Raw genomic sequence first — 16,369 nt, 5'->3', positions numbered from 1 at the left:
AGTAAGAATTTTTTTTAAAAAAACTTTTATAAAAGAATTTTTTGAAAAAAAGAAACAAAAAACATTGGGATGAGGGGAGTACGCGGTGAGAGGAAGTGATGGAGTGGGGTAAGAAAAGTATTTTACATATTATTTTATAAAAAAAAATATTACTGTATTTTTTTGGGATAGTAATTTAATCTTTAATTTTAACTAATACTAATAATTTATTTATTTTTTGTCAAGGTGAAATGTTTTGTCCATATAGAGTGTGATGTGATAATTTTTTAAAATAAAAGAGAGAGTGTATTACACACACCATGATAAGAGTGACATAAAAGAGAAAGGTGTGTTTCTCAAACTAATAACTGATAGTTTATGTATGAAACTCACATTCTCAATAGTTAAGGTATGAAACTCACACTCTCAATAGTTAAGGTATGAAATTTAAAAAAAAATAATTTAGTTTAGGTGTGTTTTGACAATTTTCTCAAAAAAAAGATAAGAAACTCGAATAATGATAATCAAAGAAGTAAAAAATAATTTTTGTATGAAAAAATTAAAATATACCTTAAACTTTGTTAGAAGGATCATATATATACCTCTACATGAATTTTTCTTTAATTTAAAATAAACAAATAATAATTAAAACTATTCCATTTTTTTCACTTCCGTTAGATAAAGGATATATTCTATGTGAGCTTCTTCTGTAACGATAAAGATATATGTGAGTCGTAATAACGATAGAACATATATAAATCACTTTTATAACAAAAGGTATATGAACTCATTTTGGATCCGGACTCTATAAAACATAACGATCAGGTCCAATCATGTTTGGTGAAGCCTTGAAGAAATTTCTGGAGGGTCCAACATTGAAGGCGCTTTTATTTTGTTTCACGAAATTCAAATAAAGGCGAAAGCATCGTATTGGCAGGGAGAATCAAGCCGCCTTAAGATTCGGTGCGAATATCTTTACAATATTCAAAAGGATCATAGTGCCGGCGGTACACACATCTGTAAATCACCGCCCAGCTACTTCCCAAGGAAGATATTTAGTAACATGACTTGCAGAAATCAATAACTTAGCCTTGCAGAAAAATTGGTCAGAAATTAGCAAGAAAATTTAAAAAATTACTATAATTTTTTTTCTCATTATTTAATTAAAAAGGTATTAAAATTAAAATGATAAAAATATTCAAAAAAGGTAAAATACCATTCTGGCCAAATTCTGACCAAAAGGATTTTTCCAATTTTAAATTAGCATACTTATTAACAAAAATAATACTTACTTAATTAATATAAAGAGTTTATTATTTTACACTTATTAATTAATAGGGTTAAAACATATTTACTCACTACTTTTTTTAAAACAGTAATTCAATATTATTAAATTGAGGATATAATAAAGAAAAAAATATATTTTTTCTTAATTTATCAAATGACAAGTAAAAAAAGAAATTAAATTACTAAATATATGACAAGTATATAGAGACGGAAAGAGTAATAAATTTATCGGAGAGTCGTAAGTGCGCCATCCTACATTTTTAATCAAAGTTTTAAATTTAACTTTTGAATCTCAAGTAGTGTGTGAAATTAGCAATATGGCTAATGGTGTTTAAAAAATTAATATATACCTGTAAAAGTATTCATTTGATGTATAATTTCAAAAATAAAAAAGATTAATCTACACAAAATATAATTTTTCAATAAATGATATTCAAGTAATCACTTTTGAATTTATATATAGCTACATCACTAATCTTATAAGTCATGAAGTCACACAATTAAATTTAATCAATCTCAATACAAATAGATATCTATACGTACACCAAAACTAAAAAAAGAAGTAAAAGTCCAGCCGAAATATGGAGAGTGGGTGATGGCACCGTTAGTTTAGTTGTAGTTGGGGTCTCACATTTCAAGGCATCTGTTAGAGTTCCAACGTGAGCTTCTCTGACCAGCTGACACAAAGTCACCAACCCATAACTCAAGGAACTTGGTCGCGATAACTACCTCTATACATTGATTTTTCTTCACCACTCCTCTTTTTTTCTTTCTATGCCTATCCATTTGAATAGAAAAATTATTTTCGTCACAAAATTTAGCCAGATCGTTAAAATAACATATTTCACATTATATTATTTTATCTTTTTAAATATTTTTATTTTTTTAATTTTAATATCTTTTAATTAAAAAATAAAAAAAGATTAATTTATTTTAAAATAAAAAATATATTATAGACTTTTCAAATTTATGATTAAATTCTAGCTAAATTTTCTGGTCATTTAGCATTATCCGATTTGAATTTTATAGTCTAAAAGAAATTCATCACAGAGAAAGGAATTTTTTGACTTACATACATATTAAGAAAAGGGTAAAAAATATTCTTAAAATATGTGAAAGGAACAAAAATGCTCTTTGTTTATTGTTTGGCTCAAATTAAATGTCTTTATCATCAATATTTTGGTTCAAAAATATCCTTAAATTATGCGAAAGGAACAAAAATGTCATTCGTTTGTAGTTTGGTCCAAAAATGCCCTTATAGTTATAAAATGGATTCAAAAATGTCCTTTTTCGAATAAATATTTTTTTTTTCCTTTTTTAAACGCATCTTCTTCCTAATTAAACTATTACTATTAAAGAACACTATTTTTATTTTCTTTCTTCTAAAATCACTTTAACAAAAAAAATGTAGGAAATATTTTTTTCTTCTTCTTAATCTCATTTTATCAATTAAAATAAAACTTCATGTACACTTTCGACAGATAATATATGTCATAAATAGGAATGACAAAATGGGTAATTTATATGGACACCCAACTCATTTAAAAATGGGTAAAAAACAAGTCATACTCATATTACCCATTTAAAAATGGGTACTTAAATGGGTAAAAATTGATAAAAGAGATTCATTTATAAAAGAAATAAAAGTGATGGTAATATTTTTTTAAGGTGTAGGAGGTCGGGGTAGGAATGGGTGGGATAAGGGAAAAAATCTTCTTTTTTTTTTTTGAAAAACAAAATCTTTTTAGAAAGTGGCTGGCTGGGTGGGGCTGAAGAGGAGGGGGGGATATGCTGGCGGTGGTGATCAAAGTAGTAAAAAATAAATTTAATTTTTTAGGCGTTGGGGTTGGCGGGTGGGTGGGTAGTGATGGTGGTGGGTGATCAAAATAGTAAAAAATAAATTTAATTTCTTAAAAAAACAAATAAAATAAATAAATTTAATTTTTTAGGCGTTGGGGTTGGTGGGTGGGTGTGGGAGTTGGAGTAGTAAAATAATAATAATTTTTGAGGAGTTAGGGATGGGGTGGGTAGGTTAAATTAAAAAAGTTCTAAGTATTTTTTTTGTGGGAGTGGGGTGGGGTGGGGGTGAGACTTAAAGAGATTTTTTTGCTTTTGAAGCTTTTAACACGATCCCTATAATAATATAGCAACTTTCACATATAGCAAACATAAAAATCATATTTGTAAGTTATAACTATAGTTTGCATAATTGCGCTCCATAGCAAATTTTATGTTTGCTATGGAGCTTTTGATTTGTATAATTCGCTAGATATATCAAATTTTATACAAATTGTTCAGTTTTGTATAAATTCATTTATACATTGTAATTTGAATAATAAGATCTATATTTGTATAATTATAAGTGTATAAGATGAAAATATATGTATTTGTATTTGTATATACACTTTTCTCTTGCTTTATACAAACACAAACGCATTTTATACCGAAATGTATAAAATGACTAATTGTATACCGAAAATGGATGATTGGATATCGAATCAGATGGCAAAAAAATGGGATATTTGCTGCGAATTACAAATAAAATAAACTATGGCCATAACATTTAATTTGAATTAATAGTTTGCTATTTCATACAATTTTCCCATAATAATATGTAAATTTGGATAACCATATTGCCCATTGGGTAACTCGTTTTTACCAATTTAAAATATGAGTTGAGTAGAGTATTTTACCCATTTATTTAACTCGTTTTCGATCGACTCATATTCAACTCGACCCGCTCGTTTGCCACTGCTAGTCATATATATAAGATCATAATATATCCGTCATTAATTTATACTTATATAGCAATAAAAAATAATGATAACAAAATAAGAATTTTTTTTTTTTTTCTGAATTGAAGTAAGATAAACATTTGCTAATTTAAAAAAACCTTATTAGAAAAAGAATGTTTTAAAAAGAAATTAATAATATATTTATTTGGAAAATGAGCATTTTTGACCCATTACATAACAATAAAGGCTTTTTTTAGACCAAAGTATTGACGGCAAGAGTATTTTTGGACCAAACTACAAACGGATAACATTTTTGTTCCTTTCGCAGAATCTAAGGGCATTTTTGAACCAAAGTATTGACAGTGGACATTTTTTAGCCAAACTATAAACATAGGGCACCCTTTTCTCGTAAGAAAATAATAATTGATATAATAAGTTAATCATTTTACTTCTATTAATTGATAAATGACACAATCCAAAATCAATTTACTAATTAAAGAAGTTCTACCTTTTTTAAAAACATTAACTTTTTAAATAAATTGAGAATATGGTAAAATTCTTTTTTCTTTTTTAGTTTGTCAAAAATAACAAATAAAAAGTAAATGAGCAAATAAAAAGAGCCAGAGGAAGTATTATATTACGTAAACAACTTTTTTTTGTTTTTTTATTTTTAGTTTAAGCGACATACTCCATTGTTTCTGCAAACTTAAATATTTTACATATCGCCAAGTTAGGCGGTTTGGCGGACTGGTCTAATTCTTACATATGCAAAGACTAAAATTTTTATTTACAAAGATGAATTCTGACTATGAATCTTTTTTTGCATGTCACTGAGTTCGGTGGATTAGCGGTTTGGTCTTACAGAATCAGTTAGCTTTCCCACAGCCCATGAGACTCTGCTCCCCCATTCCTGGCGTTTTGGTCCCAATGTAAACAGCACATTAAATTCTTTTACTTTTTGTTTTTCGTTATCCCAAAATAAATTTACAAAAAAAAAAATAATAATATCCAAATCTTCCATCTATATAAACCCAAGTGGTTTGCCTTATCCCTTAAGCCTCTTTTCATTCAACACTATACTTCTCCCTACAAGTGTTAAGTTTTCTTTTGCACTTTGTCAGCCATGGCTAAAACCGTAATAACAACTCTTCTCTTAGCCCTGTTTTGGTCTTTATCCTATGCAATTGACATGTCTATCATAGATTACAAAAATAAGGAGGGAATTATATACGAAAAGTGGCTGGCAGAGCATGGGAAAGTATATAATGCCTTAGGAGAGAATGAGAAAAGATTTGAGATTTTTAAAGATAATTTGAGGTTCATCGAGGAATATAACAACTCCGAAAATCGCACGTATAAGGTTGGGTTGAACCAATTTGCTGATCTCACGAACGTGGAGTACCGGGCCATGTATTTGGGCACACGAAGTGACGCTAGGCGTCGCCTTGTGAAGTCCAAAAACACAAGCCAGCGTTATGCTTCGCGGCCCAATGAGTTGCTACCTCAGTCCGTCGATTGGAGGAAGAGAGGCGCTGTTGCTCCTATTAAGAATCAAGGGAGTTGTGGTACGTCTTCTATTTCGTTTTTATAACAAAATTTACTATTTGTGTGATTATAAATCATTTTAATTAGGAATGAAATGAACATGATCTGTTTGTTTGGCCCACTGGACTCTTACATGGCAATGTTTTCCTAATTTATTTGGGCTTTTACAGGAAGTTGCTGGGCTTTTTCAACAGTAGCAGCAGTAGAAGGCATAAACCAAATCATAACAGGGGAAATGATCACACTATCCGAGCAAGAACTTGTAGATTGTGACAGAGCTCAAAACGTTGGTTGTAATGGTGGCCTAATGGACTATGCCTTCGAGTTCATCATCTCCAACGGTGGCATGGACACTGAAAATCACTACCCATATAGCGGCGTTGATGGTAGATGTGATCCTATTCGGGTTAGTCCATACTAAATTTTATATTCCTATAAATATATGACTACTTAGGCAAAAATTCTAATTGATTAAAGTTGTAATGAATGTTACAGAAAAATTCTAAGGTTGTTAGTATTGATGATTATGAAGACGTGCCTAGAAATGAAAAAGCACTTCAAAAAGCTGTCGCACATCAACCTGTTAGCGTAGCCATCGAAGCTTCTGGCAGGGCCTTCCAACTCTACACCTCGGTAATTCGAACCTCAAACCTTTTATGTATGTACATGTATTCTGAATTTACTGACTTTAAATTTTTGATCAGGGCGTGTTTACGGGGGAATGTGGAGAGAAAGTAGACCATGGTGTTGTGGTGGTTGGGTACGGAAGTGAAGATGGAAAGGATTATTGGTTAGTGAGGAACTCATGGGGCACAAAGTGGGGAGAAAGTGGTTATGTTAAAATGGAGCGTAATGTGAAGAATGGTCATTTGGGCAAGTGTGGAATTATGACGGAGGCTTCATATCCTATTAAGGAGGCCATAAATAAACGTATTATTACTACTTCAAAAGAAGAAAAGATTAGCAGTATCTGAAGAAAAATTTATCTCTCTCAGTTGCATTGCGTTATTTCATGGCTTTATGTGTTATTTTAGGATATGCTTGTTTTAGTTGATCATTTAATTAATATTGTGTAAATAGTTGGGTATTTGTTGTTGCAATGAATTTCTCTGTTTGTGTTTTGATTAATGAAAAGTACTATCTTTGGTTTTTAGTGTTTTGATAAAAGAGAGATTTGCTAGTCATTTTCTTGATCTAGCATGTTATCAAATAATGTTTTTATGTCTTCTTTTTATGCATATAATATTATCCTTTTTTATAGATCAAATACAAAAACAGGTTTTTAAATTAAGGCTTGATCTGATTTAACACTTCGATGTCATTCAAAATGTGTGTATTTAATCTCTCATGACTAACAAGATGAAAAGATATCCAACGTGAATTACACACTATAATGTGGCAAAAATCAAAATTAACAAATGAAAAGAAAGCTATATGACATCTTCTTCTTTGAACATTAATTCTTTTTAATATCGTCGATTAATATATTTAACGCTTTTTGAAAAATTATTTTTCTCTGTTTCATTTCAAATCATATCAATCCGTTATCAATTAATGTTCAACTTATCATTATTCACTCTTAAAATCACCATTCTTCATCTATCTGTTAATCACATTAATTTTTCTTAATCAAAATTATAAGGAATTACTAGCGATTATAATACCACCATTTTGAAATTATTATGAGGTTGTGTAATCTCGTCTAATAGGTTCTTTAGATATTTAAATATAAAGACAAATTGCTGCTCATTCAAGGGTCATTCAAGTGGCAGAGCTAGATTTTTAAAATTGTGGGTGCTCTCTTAACTTAATAAAAAAAATGTGTTAAAAGTCAGATTCGAATGTGTTAGGAATACTAAAACAACCTTAAGCACCCATCACGAGTAATTGAATCAATCAAACCATTTATTCATTGGATACTTTATGTTAATTTTATATAAATGTTTCTTAATTTCTACATAGATATATATAGTATGATACAAGATTAATGGGTGTTCGAGCACTGAAGGTGTCTATGTGGGTCCGCCCCTATTTTGGAAGGCGTTTGGACATGGTATAAAAACATGATTTGAATAAGTGTTTGAACATGAAATTTGAAATCATAATATAACAAATTTCAGATTTTTCAAAAGAGTCATAAGTTTATATTTTGTAAAAAATATCACTATGTCCAGAGTAAAGAGAATCTTTATACCATATGAAAAAAATTATATTAAAGAATAAGTAGTTACAATTGTTGTTGTTGATTAGTGATACTTTCTAAAATTATTCGTATTTGAAAGTTTGTAGTCATAAACATTTATTAATGTGCTTTAACCATATTTCATTGTGAAATTTAAAATTAAAATAAAAAATTTACTTTCAAAGTGAAAAATGACCATGAATTTAAATTGGAGTTGTTTTTATTTTATTTTATGTAGGAGCTCCCCATTTTTCGCTATTATCATGACTCGAGCTCACAATCTCAAGGTTGGAAGGAAGGGGTGCTTTCATCCTAACAACTCCCTCGGGTTAACTTTCAGTTGTATTTTATAATTTTATGGCCAAATGTATCCATGTAATTTCATAAAATATATGTGCTTTATCAATGCAATACAATAGAATATTTCAATTAATGAACAATAATTTATTCATTCGATAAAATTATATTTATAATTTTTTTTAAAAAAATTGATAGTTTTCGCTAGGGGTGTTCACGGGTCGGTTTGGATCGGTTATTGGTCAAAATCAAAACCAAACCAACTTAATCGGTTTTAAAATTATCAAAATCAAACCAAATCAAATATAATATACATTTATCGGTTTGGTAGTTATCGGTTTCGGTTTGGTTTGGTTCGGTTATTCGGTTATTAACCATACACAAAAATAAAAGAAACATTTGATTCAAAATGTGAAAAAAAGTGACAAGAATCCATTCAAAACAAAAATAGTTAGAATGACTTAAATTACCGAACTTTCGATCATTGAATTTACTATCAATAAAGCTTTAAAATTCACTATATTGGCCTAGAAGGAAGAGACAATAACATTTTCAGTCCCTCAAAGATTGTCATAAACACTCATATACATGAAATTAATAAGATAAATGTTTTCACCTTTGGGTATTCTTGCTTTCAATAAGTAAAGTATAAATAAATTTTAATGAAAACATATATAAGATCTTTAAAATTGTTTATAAAAACAATATATTAAGTATGTATATTAATAAAATATATGTATATAATTCATCGGTTCGGTTATTTCTTCGGTTTTTTCGAATAAAATCATAACCAAATCAAATACTACCGGTTTTTAAAAATCTAAAACCAAACGAAATCCAAATAAAATCGTTTTATTTTATCAATTTGGTTTGGTTTTTCGATTTGGATCAATTTTTATCCAAACTGTGAACACCCCTGGTTTTCGCAACGCATTGCCTCACGAAAATACTAAATATACGTGGGTCACTTTTTAACTTTTCTTATAAATTAGGCACTTCCGCTTAATTCCTTTCTTCAGAAAACGTAAGGTGCTCTCCGTAGAGGTTTAAGGTCATAAAGCATACAAGAATTCTAATGAAAAAGAGTCATACGACGGTCCTAAATTGTTAAGGAAGTACTACTTTTCATTCAAGAATTCTTAAAACTTATCAAGTTGGAATTTGATTTCAAATAGGTAATTTCTCACCCTCGACTATAATTACATAATACGTATTGTAAAGTGGAAATCACTGTTTAATTTGAATTTTTGCATTAGTTCTTTGGTTTGACGAATCAGGTTCTTGAAAGAGGAAAAAGATGAATGGTAAATTGTTAGAAAAGTATTAGTTTTCATTCAAGAATTGTAAAAATTCATCAAGAACTCAAGTTGGAATTTGATTCCAAATAGGTAATGTTCTACCTACACTTGACACATTTGACATAGTTACAGAATACGTATTTGGGATGTATTGTGAAGTGGAAATCACTGTTTGAATTGAATTTTTGAGTTAGTTCTAGTTTGATGAATTAGGTTTCTTGAAAAAGGAAACAGATGAATAGTAAATTGTTAGGAATGTTCCAGTTTTTATTCAAGAACGGTAAAAATTCATCAAGAACTCAAGTTTGGAATTTGATTTCAAATAGGAAATTTATCTACCGACTATATATACAGAATATGTATTTGGGATGTATTGTAAAGTAGAAATCACTGTTTGATTTGAATTTTTGTGTTAGTTCTTGAAATGGGTTTGATGAATTAGGGTTCTTGAAAGAGGAAACAGATGAATAGTAAATTGTTATAGAAGTTCCAGTTTTCATTCAAGAATGGTAAGAATTCATCAAGAACTCAAGTTTGGAATTTGATTTCAAATAGGTAATTTCTCTACCTATACTGTGATATAATTATAGAAGACTTATTTGGGATGTATTACAAAGTAGAAATCACTATTTGATTTGAATTTTTGTGTTAGTTCTTGAAATGGGTTTGATGAATTAGGGTTCTTGAGAGAGGAAAAAGATGAATAGTAAATTGTTCGAGAAAGTACTAGTTTTCATTCAAGAATTGTGAAAATTCATCAAAAACTCAAGTTGGAATTTGATTTCAATAGGTAATTTCTCTACATATACTGTAATATGATTATAGAAGACATATTTGGGATGTATTAGTGAAGTGGAAATCACTACTTTGATTTGAATTTTTTCATTAGTCTTTGAAATGAATTGGGGTTCTTGAAAGAGGAAAAAGATGAAAGAAAATTGTTGATAAAAGTGGAATTCTTTTGGGTATCCTACTGACAGAGGGTATATTCAATATTGAGTTAAGGTAAGTTGGAAAAATAGAGAATTTACTCTAAACAATTGTTGAGGAATTTGATAAGTTTTGAGGATATGTGAAGAATACTAGAAGGATCCGTTAGATGAACCTACGGGTTATTGATGAACATATGTATTGTTTTGTAGTTGATTGTGTTGGATTGATTGGTTGCAATTGGATGGTGGAAGCTAATGGGTTGGTTATGTAAAGACTACACCCATATGAGTTGGTTGGGCTTCAGGACACTACCCTTAGCTAGAAAAGAACCTAAGGTATGTCGTATGTGAAGCTAAAACTTCCTTCGCCATTAAGGCACCACCCTATGTCACATATTTCTTTTGTACATGCCAAGCTTATGTGAGATATAGAAGTAAGATCTTCATTTTCTTTACCCTTCAGGGTGGCCCAGTGGTTTGAGCTTGGGACTTCCATGTTGGAGGTCTCAAGTTCGAAACTCCTTGCCAGCGAAAGCAAGGGGTTTGCCTTCTGGGTCGAGCTCGTCGCACCAGGCTTGCCTAGTGCGGTTTACCTCTCCTATGTGGTTTGCGAGCTATTGCATAGGAGCGGGGTTTTACCCTGTGCGCACCCAAAGGGTAGCGGCTGCGGGTTTCCCTTGTCATCAAAAAAAAGATCTTCATTTTCTTTACGTTACATTCCATTGTCTAACTGTCAAAGCTTATAATTAGTCATATTACACCTTTAAAGTCGAGTTTTTTCATAACATTTCGTATGACCATATGTGTCTTTAGTTGAAGTTCTTAGAAGTCACATGGTATATATGCCACTTATTATAAAAAAAACAAATGGCCATAGTATAGTATAGATTTAAGGCATTATGTGATAGAAGCTACCCTTAACAATGGGAGGATAGTCATAAGTTTTACTTGACACACCTGCACCATAGGGTTGTTTATGAACTATGAGTTGCTTCGTAAGATTGAATAAAGTTGAGAGGTTTGATAGCTTTCACAAATTGTTGGGTTTTATGAGAAAAATACAACTTAAGAAATTCAAATTGCATGTCTTAACAAAATATTAACTTCAAAAGAACTTAATTTCAAATCACGGAAATTATGTCCAAACGTGCCCTAAAAATCCCAAAAGCTGCCTCAAATGTTTTCAATGTCCTTTTTCTTTATCAAACCTTGTTGATGTTTACTGCAGATGAATGAGATGCTTAGAAGGATTTGTCGGCGCAACTTCTGCACTTGTTCTCCTCGACCGTGGCTCTTTGTTGGGTTGGGCAATCCTGGGGATAAATACAGGGGAACGAGACATAATGTAACCTCTATTTCTGGACTAACATTACTTTCTCAGAAAGACTGCATAAAACCTGATCTATTTTGGGTTCCATCTTACTCGAGTGTTCTTCATTAAGAGCTTTATCTTTTGTTTCCGCTATAGGTTGGTTTTGAAATGCTTGATGCATTCGCAAATTCACAAGGGATTCATATGGAGACAGTACATTGTAAAGCTATGTTTGGAAAAGGTTTCTTTAGTTAAACCTTGATTTCTGTTTTTTAAGTGTTCGAAGTACATCTTCATATAAACTTGTTAATATATACCAATTCTCAGGTTTTGTCAATGGCATTCCAGTTCTCCTTGCAAAGCCACTAACTTACATGAATTTGAGTGGTGAATCTGTAAGCAATTAAATACGTCTTACTTGTATCATAAATCTTTTCTTTTTTCTGCTTATGATTGGTGCTGCTTGGATTCTATCTCAAAGATGTGTCTGAATGATAGCTGGTATTCTAAGTGTATTCTGTCGCATAGTGAATGTGGGTTTACTTGTAAATTTTTCATTTCGCTTGATAGGGATCTAGCTGATCTTGTTTATAATTAGTTTAGAGTAAACCCCTCTTTGAATTAGTGGTTATATTGACTGTTATATTCATCCAGGCTCCAGCCATGTATAGTGTTTTCTTGTGTGGGTGGAATGATGCATGGTGAAGTTGTAGATCTCTAGAATAGTTTTTACTGCTGGAAACTTCCAGTGCCAACTTTTTGTCTGTGAGAAGTAAGACGCTAATCCTGATGTTTTCAATTCTTAGCTCATATTTCTCTCTGTTAACCTTGAATAGTTTTGGACTAGTTTTCTCTGTTAGTTTCAAGAACAGTTACAACATGTTGAAGTTTGTTGTTACTGGATACAGTCAGCCTTTGACCATCGAACGTGGAATGCAAGTCCAACATTGACATAATTGGTAGGGTTGTTTTGTCAAAAGTTAACAAGAAACGCTGAATGGGGCAAGTCAGATTAGTAGCTTTGTCTCGTGATTAATTAACCAAACTCTTGCCAAAAATGATTCTAACCTGATAAAAATGTTGTTCAGTTGTTCTCTGAATTGTTATATTTTGTAAGTTTCTTTGAAAAATTGAGATAAGACAATCTTCTTTGCTTTGATTCTTGTAATTTATCACTGAAACAATCTTAAAGAAGTTACCAAGCTATTTGTCTATGTAGTTAGGTAGTGAATTGCAGATCACTTTTATTCCATGAACTAAGCAACCCAGATAGCAGCCTTGTGCTGCCAGTAACAAAAACAAACCCAGTGAAATTCCACAAGTGGAGAGTGGAGGTAGAGAGGCTTCCAGAAAGTAGTGGTAATTCATATGCAAAATGCATTTAAGTGGAAAAATGATGTGACTCATGGACCTTAGCACACATTGGATTAGCTTTTCATATGGACTTAGGGGAGCATGTTTTTGAATGGCAATATTTATCACATTTGTCTGACAATTGACTGTTTTTGTCATGACTGGCCTGTTCACAAGTTAAATGCAAATGCAAGCCTGGTCCCATTGTTTTTTCCCAGATTTAGTTCCCTTACAATCAGGTTAAGGGCATGGCCCAGCTGTTGCTTCCCCTAGTTTGCAAGGCAGGTTTATACTTAATAGACTCTCATCAGACAATTAAGTTCCTCTGCTTAAATAAGTGAACTTCTATGAATAGAAAATAGCACATTAGCTAGCTCAATTTATGTCATTCAAACTCCATTTTACATGTGTAAATAAAAGATAAAATTCTTGTGACTCCCAGTAGATTTCTACTTGTTGGATGTTGATGTTTTCTGATGTTCTTCGGTTATCAAAAAAATGTTTTCTGATGTTCTTAATGGGGAATGGAGATATATCGTGCTTTTCATTGATTCTTAGCGTTATCAAGGTGATCAATACTTCTGATGCCCTCTCATTTTTCTATTTCCCTAGATTGGCCCACTTGCAGCATATTACAAGCTCCCTCTCAATCGTGTGGTCGTGGTACGATATACTAGTTGTTCATATTTTTTAAGATCTAATTGGACATATTGATTATGTTTTGTTAATACTTTTCAACAATTGTCTTTTTCTCCAGTTTCATGATGACATGGATTTACCATGTGGAGTTCTTCGTCTTTACCCCAAGGGAGGTCATAACAGACATAACGGGTATGAATGGAATTCTTCTTTATATAAATCTACTTTAAAAAACCCCTTTAATTCAGTACCATGAAACCATCCTCCATCTGTTCATTTTTCCAGTGAATTGTCTATATAGGTTCATCGCTGGAATTTTAATGACCTTAATAATGAAAATTGCTGGCTATGTCAAAATACCTAAAATAAAACATATCACTTATTCTTACCTCAATATAATAAGCATAATATTTTGTTAGAATGGCCACAACATGCGTCCGGACCTCTTTTTGAGTTGTGCATAGAATTTCTCTACCTCTGGAAATCTGTCTTGTTTGCTATGTCAAGTTTTTCATGTTTTTGCTAGTAATTCAGTACCAGAAGAGCTCTGTGTCTTTTCATGTGTGGTGCAGTTTCAGTTGCTGTTAAACTGTATATGATCCGGTTCTCTTTTTTACAGGTTGAAGAGTGTGATTTATCATTTTCGTGGGAATGGAGAGTTTCCTCGGTTAAGAATAGGTTTGTCGAAAGTCTGAAATACCTAAATGTTCTCTTTTTGGCGTTTTGAGTTTCAGTATGGAAAATTGAACATAGTTCTCTAACCAGGTATTGGAAGACCTCCTGGTCAGATGGATCCCAAAGCATTCATGCTTCAAAAGTTTAATGTAACTGCAAGAGAACGAGTAAGTTTATAACTCATTGAGTTCTTACATAAAATTGACTCCCTAATGTTCCTTTTCTTGTTTCTGTTCTACAAGCTTTTCTTGAATATCTTTTTGGTAATGTTATTAAAAATTTACTCAAATATCAGTACCAAGAAGGTAATGCAAAAGTTGTAAAAAAAGGTATCAAGAAAATGGACTTTTCAGGTTACACACATAAAGATTCTTGCAAGTTCACAAAAACCAACATATCAGCAACAAAAAACCTCTATCCAAAAAAAGTAAATTGTAAAAACGTTTAAAATTTACAACAGCTATCATTTCCTTCTTCCCAACAAATCATCTTCTATTTCTAACTAGCCAAATTGACCATGCAATACATAACAGAATGTCTCCCGAATCTTCTTCAAGCTCTTGTTGATGCTCTTTGTCTATCAAATTCTATAGTTTAGTGGCATTACCCAGTGAACTCCATAATTATTCAGAAATGAGGACCATAACTAGAATGCAAACAGATGCATATACATGTAATTAGAGGTGACAAAACTAGCCCAAGCCCATTTAACCTGCGCAACCCGCTCAGTATTTTAATAGGTTGGGCAATTACTGATTTTTCTGATGGGCTGATTTAGACAACCCGTTTTAACCCGTAAACTAACTCAGCCCAAATGCAACCCGCGACGTCTCCCATAGCTTAAACCGTGAAACACAAACTACAGTTCCGATGATTATAATAATATTAACCTCATCACATGAATCAGGGGTACTGTGACAACATTGCTGATTGTATATATCATTTTCTGCTCTATCTTTCTTTGTCTCTGAGGTATGCAATTATATGTTTATTGATAACTCTAAAAAAGAAAGAACAAAAGTTGGATTAGGCTTGGGTTATACAACCCATTGTTTAGCCCATCATGATCCGCTCATTTTTGCCTTAGTTAACTGTGGGCAGTTTATTGATTCAAGCTATCTTGACCCGCCCAAATTCAGCCCAAACCGCCCATCTGCCACCCTATATGAAATGCATACGCGTGAAGCTTGTCAACAAAACTTATTATTGATTAGATATAACAGAGAAGTCCATAGAGAATCTTTTTTTTAATGAAAACGACCTTGGAGAATCTATTGAACAAACAGTTGTATTTCTCCAATTTAGAAGAACACTCTTCCTCTGAATTTGGAAATTTTGAGACACATCGTTTATTTGGATTCTCCGGCTCTCCTTCCAATAATTCCACCATCAATTTGGATAAATATGTCTTCCTTTTATCTATTTAGTTGTTGCAAAAAGAAAATTTTGTTAGACATGTTGTAACATGTCATAGACATATTCCCTAGAGTGAAATGTATATCGATATCATATGGAAATCCAACATCGTTTTAAAAGTACCCATGCTCCAGACATTGAAGCCCCGTTAGAATCGGGGAGATCTTTGCTTGATAAAACTAATATATTTGAAAATTGAAAGAATTCCAAATGTATCTGTTTGTAGCTCTAAATCCACTTTGAGTTGAAGATTTATACATTTTACTTGCAGATTGATGCTGCATTACTGGAAGGAGCACATGCCTTGGAGCAAGTCTTATCCAAAGGCTTCTCCGAAAGTTCTAATTGCTTCAATACAACGCAGAAGTACAAGCACATACGATTGCAGACATTGCCAACGTGACGTCATGCATAAAGGTTTCTAGATCTTGTTGTTGCTGTGTCTTCTTTAGTTTCTGTTGATTGCTTAAATAGAAATAATAAGAGTCTCTTCTGTGACCATTCTTTTTTTTTTTCTTTTTTTTTGATAACAAGGGAAACCCGCAGCCGCTACCCTTTGGGTGCGCACAGGGTAAAACCCCCGCTCCTATGCAATAGCTCGCAAACCACATAGGAGAGGTAAACCGCACTAGGCAAGCCTGGTGCGACGAGCTCAACCCAGAAGGCAAACCCCTTGCTTTCGCTGGCAAGGGGTTTCGAACTTGAGACCTCCAACATGG

At 32.0% G+C, this 16,369-nt stretch overlaps 2 protein-coding genes across 4 annotated transcripts in view; both read left to right on the top strand.

Moving 5' to 3' along the window:
- The first annotated feature begins 5,046 nt into the window (after window positions 1-5,046).
- Window positions 5,047-6,713, top strand: LOC102579033 (zingipain-2-like). The gene is made up of 4 exons (XM_006339797.2): window positions 5,047-5,566; window positions 5,717-5,952; window positions 6,042-6,179; window positions 6,251-6,713. The coding sequence occupies exons 1-4, from the start codon at window positions 5,125-5,127 to the stop codon at window positions 6,518-6,520; spliced, it is 1,086 nt and encodes a 361-aa protein (XP_006339859.1). The 5' UTR covers window positions 5,047-5,124; the 3' UTR covers window positions 6,521-6,713.
- A 2,313-nt stretch (window positions 6,714-9,026) lies between these two features.
- LOC102578257 (peptidyl-tRNA hydrolase, mitochondrial) overlaps window positions 9,027-16,369 on the top strand; it is a 9,184-nt gene continuing 1,841 nt past the window's right edge. Inside the window, exons 1-10 of one of the 3 annotated variants that reach the window (XM_006339794.2) lie at window positions 9,027-9,200; window positions 10,466-10,591; window positions 11,484-11,600; window positions 11,724-11,808; window positions 11,895-11,962; window positions 13,533-13,583; window positions 13,678-13,751; window positions 14,179-14,237; window positions 14,325-14,401; window positions 15,922-16,067. In XM_006339794.2, the coding sequence (XP_006339856.1) occupies window positions 10,511-10,591; window positions 11,484-11,600; window positions 11,724-11,808; window positions 11,895-11,962; window positions 13,533-13,583; window positions 13,678-13,751; window positions 14,179-14,237; window positions 14,325-14,401; window positions 15,922-16,053 (744 nt within the window). In that variant the 5' untranslated portion in view covers window positions 9,027-9,200; window positions 10,466-10,510 and the 3' untranslated portion in view covers window positions 16,054-16,067. Of the gene's footprint in view, window positions 9,201-9,632; window positions 9,879-10,465; window positions 10,592-11,483; window positions 11,601-11,723; window positions 11,809-11,894; window positions 11,963-13,532; window positions 13,584-13,677; window positions 13,752-14,178; window positions 14,238-14,324; window positions 14,402-15,921; window positions 16,068-16,369 lie in introns of those variants that run through there. The other 2 variants (XM_006339795.2, XM_006339796.2) reach the window with 2 other exon arrangements.

The sequence above is a fragment of the Solanum tuberosum genome, unplaced genomic scaffold, assembly GCF_000226075.1.
Source record: "Solanum tuberosum cultivar DM 1-3 516 R44 unplaced genomic scaffold, SolTub_3.0 scf00012, whole genome shotgun sequence".
In the NCBI taxonomy this organism is placed as follows: domain Eukaryota; kingdom Viridiplantae; phylum Streptophyta; class Magnoliopsida; order Solanales; family Solanaceae; genus Solanum; species Solanum tuberosum.
Note: the sequence above shows the minus strand (reverse complement) of the source record. Positions and strands in the feature narration are given on the sequence as shown.